This window comes from Argentina silus (genome assembly GCF_951799395.1).
Source record: "Argentina silus genome assembly, chromosome: 2".
In the NCBI taxonomy this organism is placed as follows: Eukaryota; Metazoa; Chordata; class Actinopteri; order Argentiniformes; family Argentinidae; genus Argentina; species Argentina silus.
Window position 1 is genome coordinate 27,409,682 of NC_139656.1, and position 23,756 is coordinate 27,433,437.

A 23,756-nucleotide genomic window follows, 5' to 3' on the forward strand; every position below is an offset into this window, starting at 1 on the left:
GAAAGTTTACTCAATTAGAAACCAAACATCACAATCATGTGTTTGTTTCTGTGTTTTCCCCCAATCTGTCTAGGAAGTGAGAAATATGAGGATTTGAACAAGTAAACCTCACTCAGACAATTTGCTCAGCTACAGCAGGCTCTCAGAGACAGATTCAGAGCGCTCCGCAAGCTTCAGCAACAGTGATGTTTGGCACCCAAGCAAATGTATATTTATACAATTATTGTTCCTACAGTACACAAAATGTGTGATGGTTTGATATAGCTTTCTTACTTGCATCTGTGCTGCCATATTGTTGTCTGCACAGTAACAAACTGATAAGATGCTGTCTGTCACATCTCATACTGACACATGTCGAACAGCAACACAGAGGCTCACTGACAGCCCCATAGGGATTACTGTCAGTTAACCAAAACAGAGTGACTGAGCTTTAACACTACAAACAGTCGTACATAAGTTAAAAGCAAGCAGGTGTGTTATCTTTTTTTTCTTCTTTTTTTTTGGGGGGGGTGAGGATGTTCATATTGAGAAAGGAAATGTAGCCTATGTAACGCTGACCATGGTTCTGAAACCGCCCTCTGGTGAATGATCATGCAGAAAATAGATATTACGTATAGTTATTTGATAGAAAATACATAGAGTTGATCATTTTTAATCAGGGCAGTTTTAAATATTAATATTAAAACAAACAGTTTTTAAATATGTGTCATCATCATGAGCACAACAGACAGCCATGACTGGTTGATGACGCAGAGCTTTTACGACAGTGTGAGATCGGAAGTGGGTCAGGATGCCGGTCTGCTCGCCAACATCTGCGTGGACTTTCAGCACTTTGAAACTTCTCCGCAGAGCAGCGGAGTTCCCGGCTTCACTCCGACCCAGCAACCCTCCAAGTTTTTCACTCGGTCGGATAATCCGTGATCAGACAACTAACCCTGTGCAGAGGAAAGACCTAACTGGGCATCGTTTGAATTACTTCTTCAGCAAGAAAATGTCATCCTCATCGCGGTCAGACCCGGGCATGACTCAGAGAATGGTGTGGGTGGATTTGGAGGTACAGTAACTAACAGTCATCATGACCAGATTTGACTAGACAGCCAAGCAATGTCATTCAAGACTAACGACAAATGTAATGCAGTAGGTAGGTAGTTAGCTTGCTAGCTACTTAGCTGTAGCTTGCTAGCTAGTTAGCTGTAGCTTGCTACCTACCTACCTAGCCTGCAAATCTTTGGCCACAAGTTGAGGCTAGCTACGTAGTTTCCTCTAGTTGCCATAATGCCAGACTAGACGAGACTAGAGTGCAGTCTTACTAGATGGGTTGATAGCCAAGCTAGTGGTATAGAAAGCAGGTGCTAGCTCGCTATCTACGACCACCACTCCCATGTATGCCATCTTGCCCAATAGTCCCATTGATCTCCCAATCGTTTAAACACGTTTCCTGAAACTATAGCTCCTTTTCTCAAAAATCTAAACACAAAACTGAAAAGAGTTAACCATTGTCAAAACTGTTCTCTCTTAAAACTGATTCTTTCCACCAAAACGATACACACAGCCATCATGTCAATATCTCTTACAGAGCATCAATTAAACACTGGTGTGAAACTTAAAACACAACCATCAAAATAGTGTTTATATATGTTTTGGCTCCATGAGGCCATGTTACATGTTCAAATGTATAAAATTGTGTAGAAATGGTTTCCTTTTTTCTTCATTTTTAAATTGTAAAGGTTTTTTTGTCCCAAAATAGGTTGCAATTTTATGGTACATGCAATATAAAGACTGTTGCCATATTGTAATACAGTACTGTGAATATATAAATATTGCATTGACACAATCATTGTATCAGAATAGGATACAATGCACATTTGTATATCTAATGAGCTCCAATTGGGCTAAACTCACAATCCAGCTTCCCAGAGTCATACTGTAAACGTATAGTTGATACTGCAACATTGTTAGAGTTCTGAGAATACAGAAATGTTACCTATTTTGGCAAAACTCACTGATAAGTAAAATGAAAAACACTACAGTAAGAAGATGTTTAGACTGTCTTTCTGGGGATGTAATGATGAAATCAGTGCACAAATACAAAAAGGTAACAAAGCAAATATTTATTTGTTACGGTAAAACAGTAAAATGTTCAGCTGACTGAACTGACTGCAAAAAAAAAAAAAGGTTTTCGTAGGCCCACAAAATAGAAATATAAAATGCGGTGAAACAGATCTACATGTAAATCAGTCTGCATCCCGCCTCTGATCCTGATCAGGCCAGAGGACCTCGTCTACATCGCCTACGATGTTCTCCCTGGCCAAGCAGCGGGGGGGGGGGGGGAGCGCCTGGCGTGGCAGATCCACCCCTGGCATGTGTCTGCGTGGATGTCGTCACCTGTCCTCCTCCTCCTCCTCCTCCTCCTCCTCCTCGTCTTGCTCTTCCTCTCTGTTCTCCATGCTGCTCCATTTTTTCCCCAACACAGTAGAGGTCACCCGAGGCCTCTTTTATGCTCTGACACATGATTGAAGTGTTTTGCCAATTGAGTTTGAACAGGTGAGAAGTGAGTGAGACCAATTGGTAATTAGGGTGTGGCATTTTGAAGGCCAGTGTTTTCCAGGTGAACAACATGTGCTAAATGATGCAATTTGTCCTTTTTGTGCTAAACAACATGTGCTAAATGATGCAATTTGAGTTTTGCAAAAATGTGATTTTAGAATTTCTATTTGAGTGAAAACAAGGGAATTGTGCTTAGAGTTTAGCAGTCCTGAGTCTTGTTATTGATACATGAGCCTCAAGTTTTCAGAATTGTGTGCATAGTTCCATTGTTTGTGTATATACAATGGAGAAAAACTGTAATGTCAGAAGTTCACCAAATGTCTACGTAACTGCTATGACACAGTCTCTGCAACACGGACACTGTTGAGAATCCTCCTGTGTCGTATTATGTCATATTACTATGATGTACAGTTGGCAGGGGTTTAATAGGTGCACATCCTATATAATAGGACACAGGAGGATAAACCAACTAAGCCAGAAATCATTATTTTTCATTGCCTGATTATCTTTCCCTAGTACCTCCCAAATGATCTCGCTTGCAATGCAGAGCTAGAGGCATTTTGAAAAATGGGTGTTTCTGTCTTTTAGTGGGGTATTTTATCCTGAATAAGGCCAGAGCAGAATGATGATGCTGCTGCTGCTGTCCATGTCAATAGCGTAGTTTGGATGGGAATGCCTTGTGGGTGCATACTGAATCTCCTTCTCTGCTCTTCTCTTTCAGATGACAGGCCTTGATATTGACAAGGACGAGATAATTGAGATGGCGTGCATCATAACCGACTCAGAATTGAATGTTTTGGCTGAGGTACCGTCATCTGCATGCTGTCACTCGGTCGGCTGCGTTCTGCTCCGCTTTGCATTCGGGAGAATAATGTCGATCTGTTGTTGTGCTGACAGGGTCCCAATTTGATCATCAACCAGTCAGATGAACTGCTGGACGGAATGTCAGATTGGTGTACAGAACATCATGGCAAGGTAAGGAGTGTGTCGAGAAGCTTTACGTTCAGTGCCCGAGGGCAAGGGATCTAGCTTCCGGCCAACCTGAAAGCAGCACTGCCCTAGTACTCTCTGTTAACCCCTGCAAGTGAGATAAAACAAAATATATTAAAGATAAAAAATAATAATTTCACTGATAATGTTAAGCTCTGCTGCTACTCTAAATCCTCTTAAGACTCCAGCACTCATGACCAAGCTCTTTCTTCCCAGTCAGGGTTGACGCAGGCGGTGAAGGACAGTAAGATCAGCCTGCAGCAGGCGGAGTATGAGTTCCTGTCCTTCATCAGACAACACACCCCTCCGGGACATTGCCCCTTGGCAGGTGAGTGGCCCCCTTGCCCTGGCAGCTTGAGTGGCCCCCGTGCCCTGGCAGTTTGAGTGGCCCCCGAACCCTGGCAGCTTGAGTGGCCCCCGAACCCTGGCAGCTGCGTAGCCCCCGTGCCCTGGCCTAGCAGGACACCGACCATTATACGTGTCAGGGTTCTCCCCGGGATTTTTGAACAAGTTGGCACTGGATTGCATTATCAAAACGGAATTGCGTTTATTCATGTGAAAAAATGTGCTAAAAATACAGCTAAAACGCAGAATTAACACACTTAACACTTTCGCTTTTAACAACCATGTCGAAGAGAGTTCCTCTTTCATGACTAAATATCAGTTTAATTTGCTTTGAAATGTTTACGTGGTGGTGGAGCCAAGACACAGTGGTGCAGCGCCCCGCTTATGTTCTCTGGGGAGAACACTGCAATGTCGTGAATCTCACCACGACACCAGTCGTAGCCTTTTTCAATTACCATTATCATGTTTTGTCACTCTGTTCAATAAAGGTTCACAGTCCCCATGACACACCTCTCGGCGGGGAAACATCAAGAAATGATATTTGACTATTTTTCGAGGAAGGATCGTAGACGCAGCAAGTGAAGCCATTGGATAATATGTGGCCGCAGCCCTGGCCGGCTCAAACTGATAGTGGTGCTTCTCCCTCCAGGTAACTCAGTTCACGCTGACAAGAAGTTCCTGGACAAGTACATGCCTCAGTTTATGCACCACCTCCACTATAGGATCATCGACGTGAGCACGATCAAGGAGCTCTGCAGGTGTGTCTGTGTGTCTGTGTCTGTCTCTGTGTGTGTGTGTGTGTGTTGACACTGCCTAGTCAAAGTCTGGAAACGAAGCAGCCTAGTTGTTCCATTCCTCTTATCAGGTGATCACTGAAAATGTTCTCACCCTTTTAACTACTTACCTGTAGTGATTTTTCCCACGGTTTTGGAATTTAAACCAAATGCCCTATCACGCCCAGGTGTGATAGTATCTGTCTTTTAGGAATAGCATTTGACAATTTTCCAACCTACACTCTCTCACTCCCTCTTTTAGCCAGGATCTTAATCTATTGTGCCCAGAGACACATTGACAATGAGGTGGGATAAGGCTGTGAGTGGGAATGGAGTTACAGGCCGTGCAGTCCTGTGTGGAGCATTATTCGCTTTTTGTTAGCCTGTTTAAACTGCTCAATAGGTACTTTCCTAATTTCAAAGGTCTTGCTGATTTTGTTAGGGAGAAATGTGGTGCTATTTACCCAAGGCATTCATCATGTTCTTTTCAGTTTAGCAACTTGCATAAAACAGACCCAAATGTGTTAAGGAATTACCCTGATAGTGTCGAATAACCCTAGAACGTTGGAACAATGAGGTATTGATACATTTCTGTGATTTCTAGTAAGAGTAAATGTCCAATGCAGTAAATAGAGTAAATGTGGAATGAATTGAGTCTTGAAAGAGACTGAGTTGTGTTTTCTCCCCTTTAGGCGGTGGTTTCCAGAGGAGTACAAGCTCGCACCACAGAAGAAAGCTTCCCACAGGCAAGTCTGACAAGTGTTTACAAAAAGTCATGCAAACTTTAGCGCAGAACCTTAGCACATGCATTACAGAGATGCTGCAGGATTTCTGTATAATTTCAGCCACTAGTTCTACAATTTGGCGTTCACAAGCCAAAAAGGGTCCCCGAAATAGACAAATATTGTCAAGAAATGACTACTGATTGGTCAGAGAGGAGCACACCTCCCCACTCCCATGAGTAAAAGCTTATTTTGTTGGTCTTAAACTGAGGACTGTGTGGTCTAATAAGATAAGAAATGGATTAACATCATATGAACCATACAGTCAACACTTAAGCAAGGATTTGATGTTAAGAATTAGTGCCCAAAATCCTGTAGCATCTCTTTAAGTGCAATACAGTCACCATGTATTCATCTTCATCGTATAAACAGAGCATTATTAAGTAAGGGGTGCACAGTCCATTAGGAACATAGGATCGATGTACATGACATGATGTTTAATGATAAAGGTACAATTTAGAGTTTGTGGCATACAGTAGAGTGTTAGAAGTAATGCAGAATGTAAGAATCAGAATCACTGAAATAAAGATATTTCTTTTCCTCCAGAGCACTAACCGACATTCAGGAGAGCATCAAGGAACTGCACTTCTACAGAACAAACATTTTCAAAGCACAGACAGTGGAAAAGAAGCGCAAGACAATAGAAAATGGAGACAGTATCAAGAGTGTGTGAGTTGGAAGAGGTTAGGTTTTACGAGGGGTTGGGAATCTTCAATGTTCTATGCACAGCTGGATGTAAACATGAATTCCTCAGTGTGTCAGCAAAGAGAGCAGGATTCATTATTTCAAAGTTATACCCTTACCTAACTCTGTGTTTAGTTCCCGTTTCGTTCAGCAGCAAATAAAGATTGGCTTCCAGGTTAAAATGTGTAATGTGCGCATTTCATTGTTTGGAAAAAGGTTTCCGCATACAGTCCCCCCCCCCCCCATTGTTTTATACATGTGAAAATGGACATCTTTTTGGATTTTGCTTGTTGAGTCCTGTCGTTCTGTTGCCACTTTTCCCTGACATTGACTGTTATTATTTTTGCCCTGTTGAAAGACAATAAACAGTCATTCAGAGGAACATCTTGAGCAAATTGTGGTTCTTTCAGGGCAAAATTGCAACCAGTAGTCAGTGAGCTGTTGAGATACGAGCACGCCACTAGATGGCAGTACAATACAAACACATGAGATACAGTACACAGTCATTGGCTGTGTCTCAATGGTTAGAAACTAAATTCCTTGCGTCCTCTCTTTTGTCCTTCACTCGCTTCCTATTCAAAAAGCATTGGAGGAGAATATCAAAGTGGAGGAACCTAGATCTTCTCCGATACGTTTGGAGTAGGAAACGAGCCGAGGAGGGGGAGCGGGGAATAACGTTTCTAGCCATTGAGAAAGAGCCACCGTATTCAGGGTATTCAATGTTGGTGAATGTCAATGATGGCCTCAGAGTAAACATGAAACAGACAGTTGATGAGTTGAGGTCGTTTTGACCCAGACCTAAGGGTCACAGCAGATCTCAGGTCATCTCAATTCCTGTCAATTAGAGGAGAGGCCTGATGGATATATCCATCAGATCACTAGAGGTTGTGAAAGGTCATTGTTTGTTCTTTCTGCATATCCATTGACTGTGGCTTTATTTGAAAGGGCTGCATACTAAATAACAACTTCAGACATTAGTATTTACATGCTCTTAATTTTTCCTAAAACAACATATTTCCAAAACCACACGGAAGAGGAAAAGACCAAAGGAAGATGGAATGCCCTTTGGCAGTGACCTGGTTGTTCACAGGATCTACAGTGATGCCACCCACTATTCTCAGATATACTAACTCCCACCCACTCTTTTCTGTTTATTGCCTGTGTCTCATCCTTCATGATCCTCCACGATTTGGATTACGAAAAACTGTAACCGTGTCCAAAAAGGTTGCTCCTCAAAAGACAGATGTTAGTATTTTGTCACTAAATGTACTGAGACGTAGCCACGTGCCGATGTGTCCCTTGATGCCCACTACTCAACCTTTTTCACGCATAGTCAAGCGACTGCTGACTGAAATATTCAAGGACCTTGACAAGATAATTGTCCAATGTTGGAATTCCTGTCTTATAGTTTACACAAGCTGTACAAAATGGAATTAAATGTATTTTCCAAATGCCCTCTCTACTCGTGTGTGTGTGTGTGTGTGTGTGTGTGTGTGTCCTGCTGCTAGGTGTGCTGAGGTCAGTGTTGGGTTAATGGCCTGTGTCTTATTTAGTGCTCCTCTGTCCTTATCTTCCTCCCTCCCTCCCTCCCTCAAGTGTGCCAGGCAGCTGGGCAACTCCAGGCCATTTTACACCCTCCTGCCCTCAGCAGCAGGTCAGCTCCTCTGGGGGGAGAGAGAGAGAGGAGGGGAGAGGGAGTGAGAGAGAGAGGGGAAGGAATAGTGATGGAGACTCGACCTGGGGCACAGTTAAATCACGCCTGATTTAAGACCGCTGTAAGACCTTGAAGGGAGAATCGTTTTTTAAAACACACATAAAAGTGATAGCGTGCTGGTGTGTGAGAATCAAAAAACAGAGAGAGAGAAAGAGAGAGAGAGAAAGAGAGAGAGAGAGACGTGAGGGTTACCTTGCCAATCCTCATCAAAGTGTCTGGCTCCTCACACACACACACACACACACTGCAGTCAACTGTCCTCCTCACACAGCGGCTTCTTAAACAGGACAAAGACGGACGGGAAATCGATCAGGGGAGGAATACTGCAGCCTGCCTCAGGGTCATACATACAGATACAGTATACGCCTCTCAGGAAGCCATACTGGCACAGGCCAATGCAGAGTGGAGTTGAGTGGAGTGGGATGGGTACAGATTAGACAGTCTGTACACCGGAGGGCATGTTTATGTGGAATACTCTTGTGTTATGAATAATCCTTACTTTATTTCACACAGCAGATGATTTGTCTGTTTTGAAGAGAATATCCCTAAGGCACTGTTCCCTATTTATGATGGGGGGGGGGGGGGGGGGGGGGGTGTACATGGAGGAAATCGGACTTCTAAAATAGGAAAATTGATGACTCTCCCTCAGGCAAAACAATGTCCCGTCCCCCCCACACACACACCTCGTTGCAAATCCAGTCTCATGGGCGCGCAATTCAATTGGAAAAAGAGAGTCAGTTTCGTGCACAAGATTCAGATCGAGCAAGTGTTTAATTGTTTCAATGTGCCTCATTGAGCAAGCATATACTGTACGCACTGTTGCACACATGAAATTAACATAGCCTAAATGTTGTTTTGATATTTAGTAGAGATAAGTAGGTCTATAATTCAGACTGCTCTCTGTCTCCTACTGCTCCAGCCAGTGACAGATGCACAGCAGCAGTGTTCAATTCAACGGTTTTGTTGTTATTTTTGTTTAGGCGATTTTTTTTTTCCTGATAACATTTTCTGCAGATATAATGCAAACAATGTAGTTTGAGAGTGGTTTTGACGTTCTCTCTGTTTCTGTCAGTTTCTGTCAGTCCTAATTACTGAAATCCCTATTGGACTTTAAAAGCTTAAAAAATAAATAAATAAACATTTCTTATGCGCTAATGTGCCTCTGCTCTGTCACGCTCTCTTCGCACGCGTCTGACAAAGGATATTAGAGGCCTTCTCTGATGGAGCGCTATTGATATGATATATTGATATGATATATTGATATGATATATTTATATTGATATGGCATCACCGCTTACAGTGCGCATTACAAACACAAAACAAACAACAATAGCAATCTACCTAATTTCTGGAAATATATATGCTATTATTTCAAGGCAGGTGCCGTAAATACAGTCAGTGATTGTAACCTGGTGAGTTTTTCGGCCTCTCTCTCTCTCCACTCTTGTCAGCGAGTGGATTTCTCCTCTCCTCACTCATCTGTGCTTCAGTGTTGCTGTTGTGCGTACATGTCTGTGATGTCGGACTTGGGCTGGGCTTGGGCCTTATCTGTCGGGTCAGGCTCGAAATTCTAGTCGTAAGTCCAGTATCTTGCTGATCAACAACACGCACACAGATAGAATATATATATATATATATATATATATATATATATATATAGATAGATAGATAGATAGATAGATAGATAGATAGATAGATAGATAGATAGATATAGATAGATAGATATTGTTTATGTATATATAAATCAAAAAGCGCATTTCAGTATTAATGTCACAGTCGTGACTTTTTATCATTAAATCAACACCCGCTTCGAGCGTTCATTTAACAGTAGCCTATGGCAATAGGACAATTTGGGGTGGACTTGTTTTGTTCGCAACAGGCTCTCGTTTAGGCGGAGTTTAATCATTTGGGCTGTTCCGTTGGTCGGACTAGTGAAAACACCAGCCACTCTGGAGCATGTCGCTTGCAAAACAAGTCCACCCTTTGATACGCCTGATCATGTCAGGTGGACTGAGAAGTAAACCAATGGTGAGCTAGGAAAGTGCCCATCCCATGCGCTGGGTTTGGCATACAGAGAGAGCATACACGGCGTTGAATTCTGAAGCATTGAAATTGTATAAATTGCAGATGACATGACCCCCACCCCCGCCCCCCCACATCACCCTCACCTGAACTGAAATTGGAAATGCATGACCCTCCCCCAAATCCCCCCATGCACCCCTCATCATAAATAACTATCAGTCCTTAAGGGAGCGATGTGTGTGTGTGTGTGTGTGTGTGTGTGTGTGTGTGTGTGTGTGTGTGTGTGCGTGCGTGCGTGTGTGTGTGCGTGTGCGTGTGTGTGTGTTTGGTTGTGTGCAGAAAGGGGGTCATGCATGTCTTTTGCCACTTCAGTGCTGATTCATCCCCTCACTTCTTCTCACCCATCTCTGCCTCCGGAGAGAGGAAGCTCCTGTTCTCTCTTTGCTTGAGTGCAGATCGATGGAGGAGCGCCCCTCATGGCCGTGCGGTGTGAGCGCGTGACATCCCCTCAGCCTTCCAGATTCAAGCTAATCTGACAGGGCAGGTCAGGGAGGAAAGAGGGAAAAAAAGAAACGACTGACCTCACTTCAAAGAGAAGACACGTCTTTGAATAGATGAATAGACGTGCCCGGGCCCTTCCTGTGTCTTCCTCAGCTGTGGTGTGAAAGCCTCCTCCTCTTTGTACCTTTGACATGTGACTGAGCTGTCACACGTAACCTTGAGGAGGTGAGTGAAGGATTTATTTTTTATTTTTTTAACCTGGGCATGTGACCATTTTACTGCAATGGCACACAGAGCGACAAGTGAAGGCTGAAGAAAGGTGCTTACTTTGCTGAATCGCCCGGTCTTACATACAGTACAGTATGCATATCCTTATAGCACAACAGCAGAAATCTCAGAGTTATATTTTCATTTGCTCTACGCTCAGCACTATTAAAGAGATGCTACAGGATTTTTTAAATCATTTATCATCACTAGTTCTAAAATTAGCACTCACAAGCTAAAAATGGGTTCAGATAGACAGAAATATTGTCAAGAAATTACCTGAGTGGAGAGACAGGGGCACAGCTCCCCTCACCCAGGCTTATTTTGCTAAAGTTTGTTGGCCTGAAACTGAGGACTGTGGTCTAATTAGATAAGAAATCAATTGACATATTATGTCATGAACCATAATTACAGTCAACACTTAAAGTCCCACTAAAGTGACAAATAATTCAATAAATCAAATAATTTCTGGGTAAATGTTAGGTTACCTACTTTAATTGTTTACAAGAAGTAGGTTTCTTGCTCTCCACAATTTCTCAAGCCAGCAGAATACAGGATTGACTGGGCGTAATCACTTGCATTTTTGATTGACAGTTTGTCTTGTGAGCAGTTCGTCCCTAGATTCAATGTTTTTAAGATGGCTGTAACGTTTACCAATTCATTAGCAGCCTACAGTGTCTCTTATGTGGATTTATGCAGCATTTCTTTCTGTTTGCAGTTGGATGCTATTACATTTTTGGTGAGTTACTTTGAAGCTAGCTTTGTCAAACTGTTCGCAACTGTACTAACATATAAGTTAGCGAACAGGTTGTTTTTTCTAGCTTGCAAATACAACACTGCTAGCTCAAAAAACAAGATAACTTCAGCTACTCTTTGTATTCTGAACAGTCTTGCTGCATGTTACCTGCCGGGAGTTGACAATGTGTGCCCTGATAGTGCCGGAGGGAAGTAAAACATACACTCACCAGCCACTTTATTAGGTACACCTGTTCAAACTGCTCGTTAACGCAAATATCTAATGGTGTGGGGGATATTTTCTTGGCACACTTTGGACCCCTTAGTACCAATTGAGCATTGTTTAAACGCCACAGCCTACCTGAGTATTGTTGCTGACCATGTCCATCCCTTTATGACCACAGTGTACCCATCTTCTGATGGCTACTTCCAGCAGGATAACACGCCATGTCACAAAGCTCACGTCATCTCAAACTGGTTTCTTGAACATGACAATGAGTTCACTGTACTCCAATGGCCTCCACAGTCACCAGATCTCAATCCAATGGAGCACCTTTGGGATGTGGTGGAACGGGAGATTCGCATCATGGATGTGCAGCAGACAAATCTGCAGCAATGATGTTATCATGTCAATATGGACCAAAATCTCTGAGGAATGTTTCCAGCACCTTGTTGAATCTATGCCACAAAGAATTAAGGCAGTTCTGAAGGCAAAAGGGTGTCCAACCCTGTACTAGCAAGGTGTACCTAATAAAGTGGAGGAGATGAGTGTAAATCAATGATATAATTGGTTTATTTGATTGATTTGTACTACCCAGAGCACCAATATAACATGTGATCATGGTGATGAATACACAACATCTTTTAAATCACACCCATCTAAACAGCATTTGAGGGACAGTATGCAGGGATTGATTTTTGCATGAAGAGTACTGGAAAACCACAGAAACCACATTTTTCATATTTGGGTGATGCTAATATGATCTGATGAAGCCAAAGTTCAAACCAAAACACTGGAAATGACGATTTTCACTTTAGTGGTCCTTTAAACCACAGTTGAATGAAATGAATTTGCCACAAAAGTTCTGTTATGCGTCTTCAAGCATTTTCAACACACTCTCATAAACACTCAACAAAGTTTGTCAGCATTTTCCCACACTTATGCACCTTCCCCCACCCAAACTGTACCTCATCACCTCCTCTGAGCCCACTCAAGGCTCACATTCACATGGATGAATAGGGACCCTCTCTCTCAAAAGTACCCAAACTGGGTGTGCTCTTCACCACATATCCCACAGAGTGCTCCTCTGTGCGTAGTAAACCTCCACAGCAGCCATATGGTGGCTCTGCGCTGGCACCCCCGGGCTCCGATGCCACAGAGAGCTGATTGCCCTCAGAGATCCGTTAGCAGGGGCTGTCCTCCTGCGTAGGGGGTTTGATTACTCAGACGAAGAGGGGTGATTATGGGGACGGATCGGGGGGCACACATGGCTTAATAGAGGGAATCAGGAGAGTCAACTTCCCCATATGCCCCCGGCGCCGGCCTGGGAAGGAGTGTGGCGTCAGCAGGTTTTTCCACGCTCAGCGAAATTCTGGCTGGCTCTGCGTGCGACCGCCCGGAGAGAATTAACGACCCAGTGTGGATGGGGCGGCTCCTAGCCCCGGGTGATGATGCAGATCTCACAGCAAAAAACGCTGTGATTTTTCCTGATGAATTAAGGATGCTATTTCTTGCATCTGTGGTAATTGGAATGGATCACTCGTCTTTTCTTCAGATTTTCTATGTCGTCCCAATCACACTCGTGGATTGGCTTCTGCCTATTTTACTTGCCTATGCAATTGAAATTCTGGCCATGATTTCTCAGAGTCAGACTATGATTCACTGGGTGTACAACTGCATTCGGTGTCAGACTTGACCCACAGTACAGAGTTAGCAGTCTTTTCTTGGTGTCTTTTCTTTCTTTTTCTTGGACTCTCTTTTCTTTCCTTGGTTTAAATCTCTCTTCGATACTGCAGTGCCCTCTCTGACGCAAGGGGTTGGGCAGTACAGAATCTCTCGACACCTTAGGCTTCTTCAGGGAATATACTATATATGACTGGAATGAAATGGAACAACATGGAGGCTACACGATAAAGTGTCATCATCTGCTAGCTACGTTCCATCTGTGTCTGCCACACCCTGTAATGTTGAACAGGTTTTCTTGACGAGGCCCAACCCCCAGCTCCAACACACACAGTCGACGAGCATCCATCCGTCCTTCCTTCTCTCTCGGTCTTTAATTGAAAGTTTAAATGCGTTGCCTCACGGATGGGCGTCGAGCTGGATCGATGCCCCGTAAATCTATAGACTCGCCAAACACCGGCGTAGATAAATGACTGTCAAAGACCCGCGCCGCAATTCATCACCTCAACCGCGTCAGGATGACTAAATTCATCAAAACTTAATTAAGGGTGGGTTTGCTATAATCGCTGAGTTTACCCTCGCTTAATTATAAACCAATTACTGGCATTTAATAGAGTGGAATCTCGGTGAGAATGCGTCAGGATGGGACATGGAGGAATACCAAACCTAGTTAATAGTAGAGCTTGTCATGGCAAATGCATAATTAAGACATTTAAGTGGCATGTGCTTGGAGGCGTTTGAACACATGAGCTTTGCTATTGTTAGGCTAGTAATAATGAAACCACAGCTTCTTACCTTGGCATTTTGGTCACACAGAGAGACACTGTGCTAAACCTGTTATCTTGTTTCCAAAAAAGCAGGACTTAGGGATCAGATGGGAATACATGTCAGATTCCAGGAAGCACATGTGTGGAATAACTCCATACATTCCATGTTAATTCTCAAGGCTTATGTGTGTTATGATAACTTTGCCCATTGCACAGTACAGGTTATACAGTACATCATACTGCAAGCACTTCTCTGTGGCTCAGGTGGTAGAGCAAGGCGCTAACAACGCTTAGGTTGTAGGTTTGATTCTTGCTGGGACCATATATACTGAAAAATGTATACACTCACTGCAATGTAAGTCGCTTTGGATAAAAGGCTCAGCTAGATGGCATATATTGCTATGGTTGACACACACTGTAGTTCTCCTTGTTACAAGGCAGATGAGGGTCTGTGCTCGGCTTGTTTTCACAGACAACCAAATGCATGTGCACCTGGATTGAAGGTCACAGCTCACGAACAAACTCGCTCTGTTCAAATTCAAGGGAAGGTTTACGAGCCGACGGTACTGCACAGCTGCAGTCACATGGGTTCCTAAGTGATGCATTCGTAGCAGTCAAAGTGACAGTGCGTCATAAACGTATGCATTTAACAAGCCATGCTGAGCTGCCGGAGCTGTCATGAATTTCAGGCGGCCGTGAACCTGAAGTGAAATTCAGCTGAGAATATGCTACAGGACTACTGGACAGTGCTCCATCGATCATGTCGGTGGGGATAAGAAAGATGAAGCCTGGCTTATTTGAAACTAGTAAAGAAAACACGGTGCTTGATCACACTTACTCTGTTCCACGTACCATGTTAATGACATACTGTAAGACTTAAGGTAGATTGCGAGCACTGTCAGGCTAACCTGTATGGGAACGCCTCTCCCCTGTCTAGAGTCCATCAACAGCAATCCTGTCAATCATCCCGGCAGGGGAGGGCCCTCTGACAGCTTGTCAGTCAGCTGTCACACCTGGCCTGTCAGGAGGAGAACAGACCTGACCACTCAGCTCTTTTCAAGGCAACACTGGCACTGCTGTGGACATCTCCGACAGGAGCGACGCGATAAGGCAGCAGAATGGAGAGAGTGTCGGAAAAGGTCTCAACCCCATGAGCGTTTTTTTGCCGTCGCGTTAACGTTGTTGTTTGGCTGTATCGTTGTATGACGCAAAACGGTATGGTGCAACAATGTCAATCAAAATAGTGTATCAAGGTACAGTATGTAAAAGGATGTTGATTCACTGTCTCATGCCAACCCCAAAGAGACGATGGAAGATAACTGTGAGCCAACATTAAACCAAAACATTGCACAGACGTGTGAAGTAGAATGTGGTAACACCGTCTCGTACAAGTTATTTTAGGATCATATTGTAAATCCACAGAGGCCTCAGCACAAATTAGCTTTAATTCACCCTTTCATTTCTTCAAAAAAGGAAATCTCAGATGATTGAATGTTTACACGTTGTTACTCAGGATTTGTTTGATATCTGTCTGCTTTCATCTTGTGTAGCTGTTTGTTTTTTTGTATTACTTTGAATCACCAGCCTGCTGTGTTGTCCTCTTTCTCCTGACTTAGGACCTGACATGATTGTTTCATTCAGCTATTGTACTGTAGGAGCAGCTCTTAAAATGCTGTGCATGTCAATGTAATGGTGAAGTGATAGGCGACTGTGAATATGTTATAAGCATGCTAGGATTCCCAGCTTTCCATGAGTATTCAAGCTGATCGCACCACGCTGTGATCACTGCCAGTACATTGAACGACACTGACCGAACCCGTAGGCTACTGCACAGAGAGATCCTCTTCTTGCAAACTATGGCAACTACAAACAGCATGACGTTGCCTTTTAACAGTTTATGAAAAAAAAATAGAGGTCACACCTCTAATCCCAACCCCATGCCTGGCCAAGCAGGAAATACAATGTGGACCAAACCAACTGTGTTGTGAGGGGTGTTTCATGCACTCACATAGATAACCTGCTCTGAAAACGTCAAATGTTGACAACAAATTTACAGCTGTGTTAACCTTGTCCTCCTGGCCATGTATTCCCTACCTTGAACTGTAGAGAAATTAAATCACTACTGCCTCTGTAAAAAACTGCACTTCAGGACTTCAGCACGTGAGCGATGTGAATTACTCTCCTGTATTATGCAAACAGTTCAAATGAAGTATTGATCAATTGGACTCCAGGGTGAAGGAGGAATTATGATGAAAATAAATAATAGGGACCAAAGAAAAATGGGTCCCAATAAAAGATTGAATAAAAACAATTTGTGAAATCCACTAGCAGTATTGAACAAGCAGCTGTTGTGGGGATCTTTATGTTTATCTTTCTCAGAATTCTCATTCATCTTGATTCATATCTAATTATCTCCTCCTGTTTTGACAGATTACCAGGCTTAGTGTGAAAAGCTCAGTTTCAAAGAGAGACGATCCGTCTGACAACATCACAGGATGAGCCAGAGAAAGATTCTAACCATTGTTCTAATGGTTCTGATTCATTTGACCAATCATATGGCTCTGGCTGTACATTCTGTTGGTATTCTGATTGTGTTTCACCCCCTTTATGATCAATTCTCATTCAAAGGAAACTATGCAGGTGGTTGGAGAAGTGGCAGTAATGTCATAACTCTAGCTATTGATCCCTAGCGTTGATAGATACCATTTGGTGTCAAAGGGCCTGATTGAAAACTGGTGCCAGATGATGTACGTGGTCTCGAGAATGGATTTCGCCAGTCTCGTGACTAAACTGTTTTTTTTATTTGCTTTGTGTATACTGCTAATGTAATTCACTTTCGTATCCAAAATACAGGGTGGTTTTCTATTCTATTCTATGCTATTCTATTATTTTCTATTCTAATATATAATATGATATTCTATTCTGTGCTATGCTTTTCTATTATACAGTATATTCTGCAGTCTCATATTGTATGTTTGTACTGTGTGACATATTGTATGTTTGTACTGTGGGGCAGGCTGGCTGGAAAAGAGAGGGTGAAAAGGGACTTCAGTTCCCTGAGGTGCCAGAGAGGGAGCCTACACTGCATTACCACGCAGCACATATCCTCCCCCTTATGAGGGAAGCCAGGGCTGAACAAATATGGCCATTCCACAGCCACCCCCCCCCCCCAGAGGAAGATATAGGGGCACCAGGGTTGATCACCAGGCCCAGAACCTCAGCTGGGTTTTTTTTGGAAATGCTTGGCAACATCTCTGGACCCAAACGTAAGTGAAAAATGGACCCAATGGACCCAAAACGCAAGTGAAAAATGTTTTTTTTTTCCGGACTCTCAGGTTTGGGTTGAGGTTGTAGCTGCAGGTAGAGCGCCTTCTCTGATACAGAATATAGCTGCAGGTATAGCACCTTCTGTGTTGCAGCCTGGGACTGCAGTTGGTGGCACTCTCTCTGGCACCGAATATTGGGCCACAGGTTGAGCTCGGAATAATGCCTTGAGCAAATCCACTTCCTTGGCCTTTTCTTGCAGCTCTACTTCTTTCTTTGCCTCTTTGTCTTTGTCATCTTCAGAGCTCTAAAAACTGGTGATTCTGGCATTTTCAAAGTCAATTGTGATGATTAACTCAACCATTTTCAACTGGGCAGATTTGACCTGGTCAGGTCTTAAAGGTATTCAGCCTGCCCCTCCAGATGCCACCACTGTTATGTTCTTTTGAAGCTCTTGGTTGAAACAACAGAGATCACATGCTAACACTGTGATTTCCAGTGAAACACGGCATTGAGGCTCTACTTCAGTTGGGTTGAGAATCCAATTGTCTATGATTTGTACCTGACAAGTGATCACTGGCAATATGCATTGAATTTAAAAGATACAAGATGGAATTTCATCATCAGATAAGCTTGTTTAGTCAGTTCAATTCTCAAAAGTACAGCAGAAATAAATAAATAAAAAGTGAATAACAAAACAAGAACAAAACAACCTGAAATCTTGGCAGGTTAGGGAATTCTATTTTAATGGAAGTAAAACAAAAAAAGTAGGACAAGTTATGGACAAGAAAGGCGAAGCAGTAGAGTATTGTACAGGGAACAGGGGTACATGGGGAGTGCAGGTCAGAGCAGTGCATGTTGGGTAGAGTGTTTCAACATTTTTAGAACAGTGCACTGATGCAAACTGACAAAGCACATCAAAAGAAGAGCCACTGCAAAGATAGGATCTGAGTGTGCAAATGGCGTAGCATACAAATGGCATCGAGGCCTAATCATGAAAGTGAAAGGACTGGATAATGAAGCACAACATGGCAGGATACCCACCAGGGAAATACCACACTACACTCATCTATGTCTACTTCTTAACAATGTTAATGTTAATCTCTGCCCCTTTATAATGTTCTTTGACTAGTAAATCCATGGTCTACTAGTCGAGGTGTAGGGTCTAAATGTAGATAATGCTCTGACTCCCACTGCATTCACACCAGAGCTGTTTCTTTTTCTTTTACCACACAGTTAGAAATGTAGACAAATTCACAAGGCTCGATATGAAACATTTAACTCAAAGAAATTGGGACATGCGCCACAATGTCGTCATGAATGTTACTGTTACATTATGCCTTCTTCCCTCCGAGGCTGAATTAGGCAAGAAATGTTGGTCGCAGTTGTCAGCGGCAATAAAGCACAAGCGTCTACATTAAAGACTTGTTATTTAATGCCTGTGTTGTTGTTGTTTTGGTCGTCTTCTTCTTTGTTAAATTCACTCATTTGGGTTGTTAATCCGCTTTTACGGAATTCTTCTCAGACTTTTGTTTGTTTTTCCAGTGGCACAGGAACTTGTGAACTGCGTTTGCACTTCACAGCATTGAAGATACACATGTATTCACATTGCAATGAGGAAAGGTGCAGTAGGTTACATATGTGGAACTGTGGTAACTCACCAACTGCCAAATCATTCTGGAATACTCACCACCTAGAGTGCCAAGTGTTTTATGTGGTATTTACCCAACAACAATACTTTGATTACCTACTACCTACTTTGATAGCTACTTTGATTGGCTACATTATGAAACACCATAACCTATGCATTTTTGGTAATAAAAGTCACCATTGGCACTCTAGAATGTTGACAATTTGGGTGACTTTATTGACCCTTGGCACTGAATGACTTAAAGTAAAATGGAGCCACAGTAGCATCCCATGATTATTCAAGAAACGGACGTGCTCGTGATTAACTGTAAAACAAATGCACACCTCACTGTGGTAAACGGGTGCTGAGTAAAAAGGTATGACTTGGTGCCTCGGTCCCTCTTGATAACGCTCCTGTTGACTTTGAGAATGTGTGATAATAGCAGGATAAATCCAGTTCTAACTGTCAGTTATCCACTGCTGTGACAACATTGTTGTGCTCTTTTCACATGCCCTCAGCTGACAACAACCAAACAAAGAATCATATCTGCTGTTCAATTTCATGCTAGAGGAGTTGCATTATTGCGCTGTATCCTTTTCATGAAAAGTGTGCGCTGTCTGCATCATAATCACTGCTAGTTCTGCTGTCATACACCACACCAGGCTGGCTGTGCAGTGTTGTGGGCTATGGAAGTAGTCCCAAAGGTTGTTTTTTTGCACTGGAACATTAAACCTTCATCAGATATAATTGTAACCCACTGAATAAGTAAAACCACTGCTATCCAGTCTCTGCATGACACGAGGGACTGGCTGGACTAACTATGAACCACAAACTAAACTGTGGTAAACTGTGGTCTATTGAAGCACCCCCTAAGTGCTTCTAGACCATACATTATATACTGTATGCCATGTTGGGTGGTGAGCAAGACGGTTGTGGAGATCATTGTCAAGATGTAGATCACAAATGATAGCATACCCATCCACCATATTACTCTCACAAGAAGAAAGGCAAAGAGAAAATGGTTGGATTGTTGGGTTTTTAAAAAAATGTGTTGGTCTTTTGCCAACATGGAGGCATTTCATCTAGTATAGAAACAGAATATTGATTTTTTTTTTAATATACAGCATGTCTATAACAATTTGTCCACACAACATTTTTCAGTTGAGTCCTTAACCCAACCGAAACAAGAAAACAAGTGTTTGTGAAGAGTTTATTATTAAGAATCTATGAAGACATACAGCACTAGACAACAAAATGATTTCTCTCCCAAGGTTCTAAAACGAGCATGCAGAAGTAAAAATACCCAGTGACTTCTCGGTCCAGGTCTTGTCTCCAGTAGAATCTCCCGTCATACTGTGACATGAATCATTCCATTCCGTTCTATGCACACTGCCGCTGGGCTTGCTGTGCTAGTGGTACATCTATAGTTGGAGATGTATGCCCCAGCCATAGAGCTCCAGTGTCACACAAACACTCCTCCCCATGTGCACGAGGTCATGACTAGCCCAGACATCGTCCAAGACAAAGGCCTAATGAGGAAAGACAGCACGTCCGTGAGTAAAGCCATTAAGTCACAGCTGAAAAGTCTTAAAGAGACCCCGTCACGATGCGAGGAGACACCTGCCGTTGCCTAATGGGCAGGGGTGGCAGGAAAATCCATGGCGTGATGTAATCTTAATGCCAGGGGTGCCACTCTGCCAACGAGTTTGAAAAGCTTCTTGTTGAGTCGTGTTTTTCTGCCGTGATTGTTCCCTCTTTCATTGTCAGACGGAAAAGGAGTCTTGCATTGGAAAGGTTACCGGCACCTTTTACTGTCAAAGGAGCTTTCGGCAGTTGTGAGCTATTGAACTGCAAATGAGCGGCAGTACAGTGTATTGGTGGCATATCACACTTGTACTATGTAGAAGTCAGTTAATGAAGATGAGCAATCAAATGTAGCTGAGAATGTAGCGTATGCTGTTCTTGGATGATGAGCACATTGGGGGGGGTTTCGGTTATTTTATGGAGTGGGGCAGTCCCGTTCTTATTTTTTTCAGTTTTTATTGGACAGAGACGGTGGAGAAAGACAGGAAGTAAGAAGGAGAGGGTTATGTCAGCAAGGCATGGGCCGGATTCCAACCCATGCCAACATGGGCATATGTGTGCACTGTACTGTAGGCTGCAGTACTGGACCACCATTGTTTCTGTGATTATGCTGTAGTGACTGTGTTATACCTATAAAGCATGTAGTTGTTTGGTGACGTTACTATAAGATCTTGTCCCAGCGACCACTCAAACCTCAGGTTGAATTATAGTGATGTTCTCATCACAGCTCCACTTGCTATGCTCAGAGGAATACACAGATACAGCAACATTAAACTAGAGATGGGCATTAGAATGATTTCACTGTTCTCATAATAATCTCATGACATTTTTTAAGAATATTCAGATATTTGCCAGGGTGTCGCTAGGAAAATCTGCCATCGGACAACTTGACCGGGAACAATTCTATTTCCCGGACAATTAAGAGATTTAACAGACATCATGTATCATGTATTGCAGTATTGCATACATAATAAGGCATTCAGCAACTGTGCTAAAAATGCCAGAAATCACATTTAGATTATGAAAGATTTCTTCTGTGATTAAATGACATACTCCCATTTAAATAATCTGTTCCTGGGTGGTAGCCTAATCTAGCCTAATGATCAACACTGTAATGATCAATATTAGGGATGTCAACATTTAGCCAGTTAATGCAAACACTCACACAAGTGATCAAATACTAATCTCTATTTTAATTTTAGATTATTCAAATGACCACACCTTAACCCTAACCCTAATTTAAACCCCACCTCTCTCTCTCTCTCTCTCTCTCTCTCTCTCTTTCTCTCTCTCTCTCTCTCTCTCTCTCTCTCTCTCCACCCCCTCCAGTGCGTCAGAAAAAAATTACAGCAGATTGATTTTGCTTTGGCCTCAGTGGAGGAAAGTTCAACCTGAGTAATGTGCAGGGGGAGTCCACCACGCAGCATACCAACCAGGAGGCCTGACACAAAAGTGCTGATGCAACTCCCCTCTATATGGGATTGTCTCATCTCCTAAGTGACGTTATAGATTGAATATTGACATGCGCTGCCTGCCAGCTAGTGGAACAAGACCACAAGGGCAAAAGCTACAGTGCAGGAGACGCCTATTTTATTCATGCAAATAACTTTTTTCCTGAGATTGAATTCACCCGGCGGTGGAGATCGACTATTAGGACTACCTTGCATATCTGCGGGGACACTCGTAGAGAATACGGTATTGGGCTTTTCAATAATGCAAAGGAACCCAATTAGAGTTGGGTTGCCAGCCTGGGGATTCTCTCTGTGTGAGATGGTCTATGGAGGATAGACACTAGGAAAAAAAAGAGAAAAATGTGCACATCCGACTTGTGCTGGACAGAAGAAGGTATCAAAGAAAAAAGGTTCTGTCTGCAACTTATTCAGACGCACAAAACAGACAACGCTTCAATCCGAGTGAGATCTTCGTCAGGTCATCGTGACCTGACCAAGATCCCCCTCGGATCCCTGACGAAGATCTCACTCGACTTGACATTGTCTGCTTTGTGCGTCTGAATAAATCAACATGGGAGCCGAACAGAGTTGCAGACTTTCCTTTTTTCTCTGAGGATAGACAAATCACAGAGCTTGTTATGGATAGAATGGACATTTCTCTGCCTTATACTGTACTAGTCTAGTCCCGCTTCACCTCCCGTTGAACACTGTCACCTCACATTCACCTCTATGGAAAGCTCATCCTAGCTCATCCTAGGTATTCCACAGATCTACCCACTGACACAAACAGGATTTAAGAGTATCTCTCATGCATACCCAGTATGCTGGAGCAAAGGCTTAAGAAAGACTGCTTTAGGATTTAACCAGGGGGGACATTAGCATCTTCCTGCCCTATAGTAGTCCTTGATTAGAATTCTGACCACAGATACAACTTAACACAGATGAAGGCTAATAATTAGTCGTTCTTTAAATAGATTCCGGGGGGGAAGGGGAGAAATCCGATGGCTACATCCCGGTTGGGAAATTGCTTTGGGCCAAGGGCATTAATCTGAGGTGACTTGAGGGGAACCATTGATTAGCCACATTACCGTGGTCCATACACCCACCTTTGGCAAATGCAAAGTGACAGAGATTCTGCTGCAGGGTTAAAGAATTCCATGTGTTGTGTTCTTTAGATGGTTTGGTTGTCTATGAAGGACTGTATCTGTAAGCATGAAAATACATTAGTAATACAATTACTTTTAGCTACAGTATATATATATGTGTGTGTGTGTGTGTGTGTGTGTGTGTGTGTGTGTGTGTGTGTGTGTGTTTTGCTAGACAGTGTTTGTTTACAATTACATTGTTTACAAACAATGGAGTAAAACAAGTTATATATATTTTGGGTTCTGATGGGGTAAGACAGTTCAACAAAGCTTGTGAAGCATTTAAAAGTTATATTCCTCAAGAATCAATGGCTATCTATCATTCATTTAAATTTCCAAAATGGATGTACCAATCAAAGTTTGCCCCTTTAATCAACTGGAATTTTTTGATTATTTATTGAATTTTTTTATTGAAATTGGATATCCCTTGTCCAGAACCGGAGCTGTTTCAATCGAACCTCCACCCTCTGTGTCACTTCTTACTGACCGACAGCATCATGCCCCAACCACCCTTTCTGTCTGCAGCCCTTCCCTTCCCTTCCATCTTCCTGGCTGCCCCCTCTCATCCATCCCTACGTCTTTCTCCAGGGTGAGCATATATCCGGAGGACGGGCCTTGGCTGCTACTGTACAGAGAGAAATCCATACCAGCACGG

General features: G+C 42.9%; 1 protein-coding gene across 1 annotated transcript; it reads left to right on the top strand.

Annotated features, from left to right (window-relative positions):
* Positions 1–781: 781 nt before the first annotated feature.
* Positions 782–6,476, top strand: smfn (small fragment nuclease). Its single transcript, XM_083688971.1, has 7 exons — positions 782–1,054; positions 3,269–3,352; positions 3,445–3,522; positions 3,754–3,865; positions 4,532–4,640; positions 5,348–5,401; positions 5,984–6,476. Exons 1-7 carry the CDS (start codon positions 791–793, stop codon positions 6,108–6,110), a joined length of 828 nt encoding a protein of 275 aa, XP_083545097.1. The 5' UTR covers positions 782–790; the 3' UTR covers positions 6,111–6,476.
* The last annotated feature ends 17,280 nt before the right edge of the window (positions 6,477–23,756 follow it).

What these genes read in the sequence shown, in the direction of transcription:
- smfn (XM_083688971.1), top strand. Translation starts at nt 791, where the DNA reads ATGCCGGTCTGCTCGCCAACATCTGCGTGGACTTTCAGCACTTTGAAA. An exon ending in AATTGAATGTTTTGGCTGAG is followed by an intron (nt 3,353 to 3,444) that starts GTACCGTCATCT and finishes TTGTGCTGACAG; the next exon opens with GGTCCCAATTTGATCATCAA. An exon ending in GTACAGAACATCATGGCAAG is followed by an intron (nt 3,523 to 3,753) that starts GTAAGGAGTGTG and finishes CTTTCTTCCCAG; the next exon opens with TCAGGGTTGACGCAGGCGGT.